The sequence below is a fragment of the Giraffa tippelskirchi genome, chromosome 6, assembly GCF_054371585.1.
Source record: "Giraffa tippelskirchi isolate mGirTip1 chromosome 6, T2T-mGirTip1v1.2.pri, whole genome shotgun sequence".
NCBI classification, from domain to species: Eukaryota; Metazoa; Chordata; class Mammalia; order Artiodactyla; family Giraffidae; genus Giraffa; species Giraffa tippelskirchi.
This window is the reverse complement of record NC_137280.1, coordinates 167,898,725-167,911,485: the sequence shown is the minus strand read 5'-3', so window position 1 is coordinate 167,911,485 and position 12,761 is coordinate 167,898,725. Positions and strand designations below refer to the sequence as shown.

General features: G+C 34.6%; 2 protein-coding genes across 3 annotated transcripts in view; one reads left to right on the top strand and one right to left on the bottom strand.

Annotated features, from left to right (window-relative positions):
- The window catches only part of LOC145509644 (uncharacterized), a 340,359-nt gene that overhangs the window by 240,896 nt on the left and 86,702 nt on the right, over window positions 1-12,761 (bottom strand). The window lies entirely within an intron of this gene.
- The window catches only part of CHD1 (chromodomain helicase DNA binding protein 1), a 72,569-nt gene that overhangs the window by 35,232 nt on the left and 24,576 nt on the right, over window positions 1-12,761 (top strand). For both annotated transcript variants that reach the window (XM_081498863.1, XM_081498862.1), the window contains exons 13-22: window positions 140-229; window positions 1,104-1,294; window positions 1,942-2,130; window positions 3,364-3,526; window positions 4,337-4,489; window positions 6,375-6,446; window positions 7,256-7,405; window positions 10,648-10,796; window positions 11,184-11,280; window positions 11,392-11,487. In XM_081498863.1, coding sequence (XP_081354989.1) covers window positions 140-229; window positions 1,104-1,294; window positions 1,942-2,130; window positions 3,364-3,526; window positions 4,337-4,489; window positions 6,375-6,446; window positions 7,256-7,405; window positions 10,648-10,796; window positions 11,184-11,280; window positions 11,392-11,487 — 1,350 coding nt within the window. The remainder of the gene's footprint in view (window positions 1-139; window positions 230-1,103; window positions 1,295-1,941; window positions 2,131-3,363; window positions 3,527-4,336; window positions 4,490-6,374; window positions 6,447-7,255; window positions 7,406-10,647; window positions 10,797-11,183; window positions 11,281-11,391; window positions 11,488-12,761) is intronic.

Below are 12,761 nucleotides of genomic sequence, written 5' to 3'. Positions count from 1 at the left end.
GAATTGTTAGTTATTTTATTACATAAACATATAGACAGTTTTTTTTGTATTTTGAATGGATTTTACTTTAGATAATCAAGTAAAAGTATACTTTTAAAAAAATGTTTATTTTAAAATTATCTTTGAAATTTCTTGATAGATAAGAACTCATGAATGGATGCATCCCCAGACCAAACGGTTAAAATTTAATATACTGTTAACAACTTATGAAATCTTGTTGAAGGATAAGGTATGTATTAATCTGTTTTTCTGTTTGGTGTATATCAGTTTTTCCTTTGCGTTGTGGATAGGATGAAAAGATAAACATAAATCAGTGGTCAGCAGAGTCAAAGTCTGTGGGTCAAGTCCAGCTTATCTGTTTATTTTTTTATGATCCTTGAAGTCAGGTTGATTTTTACATTTTTAAGTGTTGTAAATACAAACCAAAGGATATGAAACTAGCTTGGTATAGTGTCTGTTGATTTGTAAGGTCTTTAAAGAAGGAAGGATTACACTACCACTGGGTAAATGCTTTATAGCTATTGTCTTCTTTAATTCTTCATAATTACTTTATAATACACTTCTGTCCCTATTGTGAAGAAAAGTCAAGTCTCAAAGAGGTTAATGAACTTGCCTAAAGTCATGCAACTTTTAAGTAGCAGAATCAGGCCCATCTCCGTAAGTCAGAGACCTTTGTGTATATATTGTAAATAAACAATTCATAAAAATCATAGCAGTAAATTGTAACTACACTTGGAGTTACACACTGTTCCAAATTTATTTTCTCCAAATTAACATTAATGAGGTTTCTACTGGACTTAGGCTATAAACATTGTTTGTGAAATTTTTAAATGACACTATAGTTTTTATTTTCAATATGTAAGCTAGTAAAAACTTTCACTCGATAATTATACTGTTTTTCTAATCTAATGGCTGAGTTAGTCATGGAAGGAACTTTGTTTTTCATTCTAAGTTACTTGATTTGAAGATTCCAATAAACTTTAGTACATAATTTTTATTTGAAATATTGGACATAGGTTTGTTTTTAAATTTGTCTCATTTTAATGATCTGAATTCCATTTTTCTCATAGAGATATTAACTATGTTCTTCTGTTCATTTTAAGGCATTCCTTGGAGGTCTGAATTGGGCATTTATAGGTGTGGATGAAGCACATCGATTAAAGAATGATGACTCTCTTCTGTATAAAACTTTAATAGATTTTAAGTCTAATCACCGTCTCCTTATCACTGGAACTCCTCTGCAAAACTCCCTCAAAGAGCTCTGGTCTTTGCTACATTTCATTATGCCAGAAAAGTAAGATAAATTAAGATACAATTTTAATGTTAGTTTCATTTGCTAAGTTTAGCAGGAAAATAATTAGTGTAGATAATAAGGTCAGAAGGAGGTTTTATTGTCCCAAACACTGGATCAGAGATTATTAAGAAGAAAACAAATGGGACAGAATAGAATTTGAAATAATATTTTTATTTTTCAGTTTTGTAAATAAATAAGCTTGAGCCATGGATAATAAATTATAACAGTTGATTTTGCCTGTTGTTCAGAATATCCCTTGCTTAAAAATGGAAATAGTATCATTCTTAAACAGTAGCAATAACAATAACAAGGTATTGTTAGAAAATTCCATTTTCTAATAATTTTAGGAAAAACAGACTAAATAAGATAAATAACTTGTCCAAGGTCATATACATATTTTCTTCCAATAGATTTATAGCTTTCTTTGAGAAATATTTTAGTGATAATTACTCCCATACTTGAAAATATTTCATTTTTATTTAACTCAAGGAAAGTAAACAAATTTTCATAAAACAGCTTATATTTTACATCTGTAGATTCCTCCCCCCCTAAAAATCTGTATTTTGTTTATGTCTGACTATCCTGTAAAATATCAAATGCAATTTGACTTCTTTCACTGATTCTTCCATTTGCTTACATTTTTTAAGGTTTTCTTCCTGGGAAGATTTTGAAGAAGAACATGGCAAAGGCAGAGAATATGGTTATGCAAGCCTCCACAAGGAGCTTGAGCCGTTTCTGTTGCGCAGGGTTAAGAAAGATGTGGAAAAATCTCTTCCTGCCAAGGTTGAACAGATTTTAAGAATGGAAATGAGTGCTTTACAGAAACAATATTACAAGTAAGCTGTAAACAGAGTACATGTTCTGAGGTGCCCCCCAGCCCTGGTTGGGTCTTAGACAGCAGTAACAATTCTTGAATTTTAGAATAGGTTTATCCTGTGGCATAGTGAGGCAGAGAGAGACTGAATGGCATGTCTAAGATCACGGGTGATATAAGACTAAATTAATTGTATTTCTTTATTTTGTACTATGTTACATTATAGAAGGTTTCTTTTTAAGTTTTAGGATTGCCATGATACCAAGGTATTATTATGTAATTCTGATAATTATGTTTTGACAGGTGGAAGTAGAAGCCAGAGAAACAAACTTAGAACAAAATTTTAGGCCCCTCTGCTTTTTGAAAAATGTTAATAAATCACATTTTGTATAATTTATGTATGTTGGATCTGTATAGTAACACTTCAAAGAATCAAAAAGAAGTATCTGTCGTTTCTGTTTAAACATTTAATTGCATAAAGCTCTGCTTCATGCATTTGAACTCTCAGAAACATATTTTATGATAAATCTGTAAGTGCCATTCACTTTAAAAATACATTTACTACATAAATTTTATGTTATTGTTATGGAAAATTTCAGACCATATACAAAATAGGATAATATAATAAACTCCATCACTCAAGCTTGGTCTTCAGCTCATAGCCAGCCACCCTCACTTCCCCTATTCTGTCATTTTGAGGCAAATCAGATAAAATTGTTTCAAGTTCCTTCAAAAACTAGCCTTGTAAAAAGGAAGGAAATAAAAGATGTTAGACAAGGTAAATCATGGTGAGAGGAAATGTTATGCATAATTTGGAATAATAAAATAGCCACTTATAATTTATCTCTTAAGTTGCATGTGTATTGTGTAACTATTTTAGAGAAGGCAGTTTGGCTAAACCAGGTATCCTCATGAGGTGTGAGGTATCTGCATTAGGAAAGTTAAGATAGATTATAAATTTGACCATTTTAAAAATAAATTTGGGGGTAAAGGATTAATGCACTATGCACTATTAATTCACTATGTTATGTTAAGCCTTTACTGTGTATAGTTAACGGTTCAAATAACTATGTGTTGTCATGAGTCTTTTGAATGAGGTTGATTTAGTTTTGTGAACAAAGTTTAGTCCTTTGTCTTTGGAGTTGAACTTCATAATGGTCCAGTTTTGCTTTGGTACTTAATTTTTTTTATGGTTTTAGAATTCATCCTGATAATTATTATGCTACATCATTTTCATAATCTTTTTTTTAAACAGGTGGATATTAACTAGGAATTACAAAGCCCTCAGCAAAGGTTCCAAGGGCAGTACCTCAGGCTTTTTGAATATTATGATGGAGCTAAAGAAATGTTGTAACCATTGCTACCTCATTAAACCACCAGATAATAATGAATTCTATAATAAACAGGAGGCCTTACAAGTAAGAATTTTAAAATTTTATTACTTCATGGTAAAGCAAAATTCTAAAAATGTTTATTTCAGTTTTAAGTGAAAATAGCACAGTGCTTTTAATATATTGGTTAGATGTTCTTTTTGGTTAATGATGTATTTAAATAATGGTGCTGCTTATTTTTTAGTGTTTATAAAAATATTTTATAGTTATAATTTATCCATTTAGTCATTTTGATCATTTTTTTTAAAAGCTGATCTAACCATGGTCTGTCACACTTTATCTAGCAAATGGTAGTGGTAACCTTAAGAAGGGCATCTGGACCTTAGATCTTCCTCTTCCTGTCACTTCTGGAAGACAGATGACGACGAGTGTGAAGAAGGCACAGTTGTCATCCAGCTGTCTACTGCTTTGAAGTGCTGTCAGGGACTGATACATACAAATTAGAAGAGATTTCTCACTCTTTCAAAGCCTTTGATTACTTAGTTGTTTCTTCTTTCAGTGTATTAGTTGTCACTTAGTTGTTTCAGCTAAGAGTTTTGGAGAAATCCTGTGATATCTAACAAATAGAGTGAAACAATGCTTTCTTTTTTTTTTTGGTCTCCAGAAAATGCAGCAAAACCCTAGGTGCTAAATGGCAAGGAAAATTTAGCTTAAGTCATAGAACAAATTGATAAAGGTTCTAAAAAATTTTGAAAACATAAATAAACTATTTCAACATTATGAAAATTGAAAATCTTAATTTAAAATGAAGAAACTGAAGTGTTGTGAGACATTTGTTTCATCTGATACAGTTCTTTTAACATGTTATAACAAGTGTAATTTATTGTTTCCTTATAGCACTTAATCCGTAGTAGCGGAAAACTAATTCTTCTTGACAAACTGTTAATTCGCCTAAGAGAGCGAGGCAATCGAGTTCTTATTTTTTCTCAAATGGTGCGGATGTTAGATATACTTGCAGAATATTTGAAGTATCGTCAGTTCCCCTTTCAAGTAAGCATTTTGTCTTTTTTGTTGATTTAAATTTTGTCTAATTCCTGGGCATGTTTGAAATTCTTTTGTAAATGAAGAGTAGATTTTATATAACCCATACTCTCTTTAAGAAAATAGATCTGTTTAAAATTTTTTGTCAATATTCCTTTTCTTTTTCTTCTTGATTTTACATTTAACAGCAAAGCAGTTTTTCTTTGTGTTTCTCTTCCATGTTCAAATTAAAGGGGCAGCCTTATGTATTAGGCTTTAGTCTGAGGAAAGATAGTAGAGAGCAGTACTTCTGGTGTTACCTGAACTGTTGCAGATTCTGCAGATTGTATGCTCATAGTTATTCTAATGCATAGTTTGCTGAATAAAAATACATGACTTTAGAGAATATACCAGAGAGCAAAAGGGCTTCTACTCCATCTATTCAATATTTATTTTGAAATTCATTCAATATAATTACAGCTAATGTGAATGTTTGGGCTTCCCTGGTGGCTCAGTGGTAAAGAATCCTCCTGTTAGTGCAGGAGATGCTGATTCAATCCCTGGGTTGGGAAGATCCCCTGGGGAAGGAAATGGCAAGCCACTTCAATATTCTTGCTGGGGAAATCCCATGGACAGAGAAACCTGGCGGGCTACAATCCATGGGGTCACAGAGTTGCACACGACTCTGACTAAACAACAACAAATACGAATGTTTAATAGAGTCAGTCTTGGTACTTTACATCTAATTTATTTAATCCTTAGAGCAACTTTATGAATGATACCCGGAACATAGCAACTAGCATATGCAGCTAATAAATGATGTGTATTTAGTGCAAACAGTAGAGTAGAAGTAGAATTACAATGATGAACCTCAACACACATAATCCCTGCTCTATTGGAGCTTACAGTCTCATGTGGGAGACAGACATTAAGCAGGTAATGACAAGTAAATGTAATGTTATGACTCTGGTAAGTGCTATGAAGAACAGATGTTGGGTGATATCAACATGATTGAGATACATCTAGTCATTTAGAGGGGAAAGTAAAAAGAATGAAAGGTTTTACTGGTTGTAATTTTTCATGAAAAACAAACTTGGTACTTAAAAAAAGCTTTTGATTTTGGATTTGTCTTGTTTAGCTAATGTTTAGTAAACACTCAACAAAGTACATATCAGACACTGTGCAAAGTGTTTTACTGTGTTCTCTCACTGTATGAAGGAAGTAGTACTTCCTGTGTTCATTTACTGAGGAGGAAACTGACAAGGAAAAAAGGCAGATTACTTGCTCAGGGCACTGGTGAATAGTAAAGACACTCAAATGTGGGCTGTTCAACCAGAGCCCACAGGGCCCTGAACCAGTGATTCTCAGTGTAATGCTGAATTCCTCATATAGTTTCTGATTCAGTAGGTCTGAAATGGGTCTCAATAATTTGCATTTCTAAGTTCTCAGGTGGCACTGATGTGTGGGTCCATAACCACCCTGGACTCAATTGGTGTTTTTTAAAACTGTGGGCTCTAACCCATTAATGGATCTGAGGATCAGTTTAATGGGTTGTTTAAATGTTGTACTAGCATTTTTTTTAAATGAAATAGGTAATAAAATAATGAGGGTATATCACAGTACACTGTGTCATGAAACTTGCTTTTAGTGTATACTGTGTACTCATTCACATGTAAAACATTCTTATAGTGGGTCTCAGGTAAAATGATGGTCAGTGCTGTTATTTACTATTAGCAGAAGTAGTTCCGGTGGTTAAGAACACAGACTTTAGAGACAGAATGCTTAGGCATTGCTTTCCTACCTGTAAGTACCTCCTGGTCTTATCAAAAGCAGTGCTGCTTTTTCATACATGGTTTTAATTCCTTTTTAAAGTTTTGATTCTGTTACAATGCAGTATTTTAATGTTTTATTCCAGAGATTAGATGGATCAATAAAAGGGGAGCTGAGGAAACAAGCTCTAGATCATTTTAATGCTGAAGGATCAGAGGTATGAATGCTTTTAACATTGTAAATAAATTGTTTCAGTCATTATTTTAGTCATAGTTGTAGTTTTTAAGAAAAGTTATTGGTGGTAGCCAGTTTTGATTTACAAGTGAGGTTTTAAAATCCATATTATCTGTTAAATGTGAGGAATTTTACCCTTTTGTATCAATATTATTTCAATATAGGACAGTTAATTTGCTTCTGAATAAACTAGCCCATTTTGATTTAGAATTCTTTATGAATTGTTTATTTTTCCCATATATATTTATATTTGGGAGTCTTGTTTATTGGTTTTGCTAGATACATTTTATTAGTAATTTTTAAAACTATGTTTCACTTTTATTGGTAAAATACCTTTTAAAAAATGTATTAATTTTCGGCAGTGCCGGGCCTCCGTTGCTCCACATGGGCTTTCTTCAGTTCCAGGAAGCTCAAGCTGCTCTCGTTGCAGCTCGCGGGCTTCTCCTTGCAGTGGTCTCTCTCGCTGCGGAACTGGGGCTCCAGGTGTGCAGGGTTCAGTAGCTGTAGCGCGTGAGCTCAGTGATTGTGGCTCACAGGCTCTAGAGCACCGGCTGTATGGTTGTGGTGCACGGGATTAGTTGTCCCGCAGCATGAGGGATCTTCCCACTCCAGGGATCGAACCCGTATCTCCTGCATTGGCAGGTGGATTTTTTTTTTTTTTTATTACCGAGTCAGCAGGGGAGCCTGGTAAGATACTTTTTAAACTCAGGAGTTCAGTTATAAAATTCTCACATTAATTATTCACAGTCACAGGTAAGAATTTAAAATTGTGCCTTTTATATTTCCTTACAGGATTTCTGCTTTTTGCTTTCCACAAGAGCTGGAGGTTTAGGAATTAACTTAGCCTCAGCTGACACTGTTGTTATATTTGATTCTGATTGGAATCCACAAAATGATCTTCAGGCACAGGCTAGAGCTCATCGAATTGGGCAAAAGAAACAGGTATTTTTTATCCTCCTTATTTTACTGTTTTAGAGGGTTTTTTTTATCATCAGTGTTTAGAATTTATTTTGGTTTATCCTTCTGGTAAGATTGTTGAAACAGACATATTGTTATTCAACAGATAGAGTGCTGAGGAACTTGAATTTATTAGAATCACCTGGAAATTGACAGAACTGAGAAAACTATGCTTGAATAGGATCATGTACTCTCTTTTTGATCATAATTCTTTTCACAACTGTAGAATATAATGTTTTTCATTCAGTATATAAATGTGTACATTTAAAAATATCTTCATATACTTATTTTAACTATTGAAAGGGATTTTGCTTCGTACATTGTTCCTTTTTTGTTAGCCATGTACCCATAGGATTCTCCTTGCAAACTAGCCATTCTCATAATTTTTGTATAACTCTATGGGACAGTTGTAATAGCCCTTGAGAAAAACCATCTGTCATCTTTTTGATATCTTGGTCCTTGTATTTTAATTACATTTACCTCCACATTTACTATCCGTGTCCTGAAACTTCTTCAAAGCAGGAGGTGATAAAGAAGTAGCTCAGAAGGGCTTAGCACATTTTATTTACTTTTTAAAAAACATTCATATTTTCTACTGAGAAATAATCCATAATACAAAGCTAAAAAACTGTTTTACCCAAATAATTCTCATAAAAGAGAGGGAAACTTGAAACAGGGATAACAACAAGCCAAGACAAATTACAGACTGTCAAAAAATGAGAAAGTAAGGAAATAGGATATTCTTACAGGTGAGCTGGGCCTAATGTATTTGTGAAGAGGCAACATATTTCTGTGTTGTGAATGAAATGGGGAAAAGTGATTAATTGCACTAATAGATAGACCTCCTACGTTGAAATCCTCAACGCATGGCTAGATAAAACATTCCACTTATACTACTAAAAGACTTTGGCCACCACGTCCTCTAATACAGGGTAGAAGAAAGAGGACATATTAGGAAAAGAACCAGTAAAACAAAATACTATAGACAGCTGTGTGGTAGACCTCTGGGATGAATACCTGAATAATGCAGTCAAATTTCTTACTTTCTTGTGTTAAAAAAAATTTTTTTTAATATAAGTATATGTATAAAGTGTATTTTCATTATTAACGAGGTACATTCTTTACTATTTCATTACTGATGACATGTAAGATTCCTGTGGTTCATAAACTTGCTATTTTAGTAGTAGTTGGTTCTAAATCTGATCAAAGGATTCTGAGATCTCCTTTTAAATACTTGCATGCAGCAACTACACAGTGAGTAGTTGTAGGTTACTAATACAGATGAGTTTTTTTTTTTTTTTTTTAGTTCTACCAGTTTATTGCTACCAACCCATTTCCCTCCACCCTCATGCACGCGTGCTCAGTCATGTAACCCCATGGACTGCAGCCCACCAGGCTCCTCTGTCCATGGACTTTTCCAGGCAAGAATACTGGAGTGGGTTGCCATTTCCTTCTCCATACAGACGAGTTTTATTGGTGACCTAATACTATGCACATTTGGAAATAGCTTTTGATAAAGATCTCTAAATAATACAGTATTCAGTCATCTACTGATTTACACAGTAGTTGCATTATTGAAAAAATTAGTGTGTATTGTAACTTTGTAAAAATGCTTCATGTTTATATTGAAATACATATCATTTAGACTCAGTTCAGATCAGTTCAGTTGCTCAGTCGTGTCCGACTCTTTGCGACCCTGTGGACTGCAGCACGCTAGGCCTCCCTGTCCATTACCAACTCCCGGAGCTTACTCAAACTCATGACCATTGAGTCAGTGATGCCGCCCAACCATCTCATCCTCTGTCATCCCCTTCTCCTCCTGCCTTCAATCTTTCCCAGCATCAGGGTCTTTTCCAGTGAGTCAGCTCTTTGCATCAGGTGGCCAAAGTATTGGAGTTTCAGCTTCAGCATCAGTCCTTCCAATGAATATTCAGGACTGATTTCCTTTAGGATGGACTGGTTGGATCTTGCAGTCCAAGGGACTCTCAAGAGTCTTTTCCAACACCACCGTTCAAAAGCATCAATTCTTTGGCGCTCAGCTTTCTTTATAGTCCAACTCTTACATCTATACGTGACTGCTGGAAAAACCATAGGTTTGACTAGATGGACCTTTGTTGGCAAAGTAATGTCTCTGCTTTTTAATATGCTGTCTAGGTTGGTCATAACTTTTCTTGCAAGGAGTGATCATCTTTTAATTTCATGGCTGCAGTCACCATCTGCAGTGATTTTGGAGCCCCAAAATAAAGTCTCTCACTGTTTCTCCATCTATTTGCCATGAAGTGATGGGACCAGATGCCATGATCTTAGTTTTCTGAATGCTGACTTTTAAGCCAACTTTTTCACTCTCCTCTTTCACTTTCATCAAGAGGCTCTTTAGTTCTTTGCTTTCTGCCTTAAGGGTGGTATCATCTGCCTATCTGAGGTTATTGATATTTCTCCTGGCAATCTTGATTCCACCTTGTGCTTCCTCCAGCCCAGCATTTCTCATGATGTACTCTGCATATAAGTTAAATAAGCAGGGTGACAATATACAGCCTTGACATACTCCTTTCCCTATTTGGAACTATTTAGACTCAAGATAATTACAGTTTTAAAAAATCATTTGGAAGACTTAAAGGGCACAGAAGAACTTTTCATTGTGCTACGAAGTCCAGTTTAATGAAGAATGCCTGATATTCCAGGTCCCAGTGCTCTAAATGCTGGTGAGCCCTAATCACTGTGAAAACTAACAGTGGTTCCATAAATTTTCAAGATATCCCTGAATGGTGGTATTATGTGACATAGAACCAGTGACCTTGAGAAGCGGAGCAAAATCACTACACATTGATTTTTGTCTTTTGCAAAGCTTTTTGTTGTTGTTAATTGCAGAGCTTCGTCATTAACTTGAAAAGTAATTTGTGGAATTTTGGATTATATAGAATGATGAAACAATCAGAATTGAGGGAACTGGTATAAGCTTGTCATAAGTTTACCACCACCCCCTTTCCCAGCTGAAACATAATTTAAAAAATTACTGTCATTCCTTTAAAAAAAGAAAAAGCAAACTGACCAAAATATAAGGACATAGTCTCAAAATAATCTTTAAATTGAGGAAGCTTTTTTGCTTTTGACCAGTGAAAATTTCACGTTGGATGAATTTCAGACTCTAACCAATATTTGGGCATTTAACATTAGCAGAACGAATCCTTATTACTGTGCTTTAAGTTTGATCGTGTGTATCTTTACAGGTGAATATTTATCGTCTGGTTACAAAGGGATCAGTTGAAGAGGATATTCTTGAAAGGGCCAAGAAGAAGATGGTTTTAGATCATCTTGTGATTCAGAGAATGGACACAACTGGGAAGACAGTACTACACACAGGTTCTGCCCCTTCAAGGTAGTTACTTTCCTTTAAAAAAAAAAAAATTGTTACATAATCATACTATGCTCATTTTTCCAAAATGTTACATAGGGTAAGCAGATCACTGAAGTACTGTGTTTAGTGTTGTTGTTTTATTTTTCAAAGCACCGAGCTAATTCCTGGTCAATGGCATACATCCAGTGAGTGCATGGTTTCACCATTCTAGTTTTGTAACCTTGGGGGAAAGCCCTAGGCTTCAAGTTCTTTAGTTTTAAAATAAATATACTAGTAACCTTTCACTTATCTAACTATGTCATATTAACTGTTATAAAGGTGACTGTGCCAGTAATTCATGAAAGTGCTATGTAAATGTTAAATTTGTGACTGTTGGTGTTAAGTAATTTTTGTTTTTCCTGATGTTAGTTCTACTCCTTTCAATAAAGAAGAGTTATCAGCCATTTTAAAGTTTGGTGCTGAGGAACTTTTTAAGGAGCCTGAAGGAGAAGAACAAGAGCCCCAGGTAAAGGGAAAAGCTTGTCTCAAAATGTGTCGTTTTTAAAGCTGCAAATGTGAAATGTATATATCTTAAAACATAATGAAGCATATTTAAAGTGAAGATTTCTTTTTCTAGGAAATGGATATAGATGAAATCTTGAAGAGGGCTGAAACTCATGAAAATGAAGCAGGACCTTTAACTGTAGGAGATGAATTACTTTCTCAGTTCAAGGTAGATTTTCTTTTTAAATTTTTCTTCATAATTATATAAATGGAGAAGGTGGGATTTTTCTTTTGTCACTTAGTGTTTTATTCATCTTTTTTTAGGCAGGATCAGCAGGGTAGTCTTAAAAAATGTTAAAAACATCTTTGTCTTAAAATTTGCAATGATGTATAAAAATTTTTCTTTCTTCTAGTGACATGATTTGAAAGGTACCAAATCATTTTCATAACTGAAGACTTTTAGCTGATTTTTATTGCAGCAGTTTTTGACATTAGTTTAAGCATTATCCCAACTAAGAAAACACAAGTAAATCAGACAAAGTAAGCAGTAATACTGATAGATACCCTGGGTTAGGTGGTTTAGTTGCTAACTCATACCTGATTCTTGCAACCCCATGGACTGTAGCCCAGCAGGCTCCTCCATTTATGGGTTATAGTGGCAAGAAGACTGGAGTGGGTATTCATTTCATTCCCTTCTTCAGGGGATCTTCCCGACCCAGGGATTGAATGTGGGTCTCCTTTGCAGGCAGCTTCTTTACCAACTGAGCCACCAGGGAAGCCCACCCCAGGTTCAGTGAGGGCTAAACAGATTGCAGGGAGTCCCAAAGCAACATCAGCCAACCAGCCTCAGAGTAAGGTGTGTGCCAGTTGTTTAGTGTAAAGAAGCAGATTTCTCTACATGCTAGCCATCTTCCACAAGCTGAGGTTTTTAAGGATCAATTAATGTCATTCCTTCATTCAACAAATACTTACTGAGTACCTGCAATGTGCCACACACACAGAGCATAGTTTTCTTGTCTTTCCAGTTACCTGTAAGCTTTAATGTACCAGTACTGGCAGTTAACCTTAAAGAGTGCTTTCTGTATACCAGACTCTGCACACTTCTTCAAATGTATTGTTGTTTAATTCTCACAAAAGTTAGTGTGCTGTTACTAGCTCTCCTTTTTTAGAGCTGAAGAAACTAGCACTTAGGGAGCCTAAATAAATGTATCTGTGATCTCAGAGCTCCTTCTGTCTTGTCATCAGCTCTTCAGGTACTTTTTTTATGATCATAAAAATAAGAATATTGGGTTGTTTTGCAACACTTTGTGGTTAATGGACTGGTGTGGTAATTACTACAGAAGGTGATTTAGCATGATACTCTGTAAAATTTGTTGTTACTCTGTTAACTTCCTCTAGTTCTATTATAGTAATAATTTTGTTGATCAGCAGGGCAAAAGAGAATCATCCCTGGAAGATAATTCTTAGAAGTCATTTGGTTTGATCTACTTTGACCTCATAAAG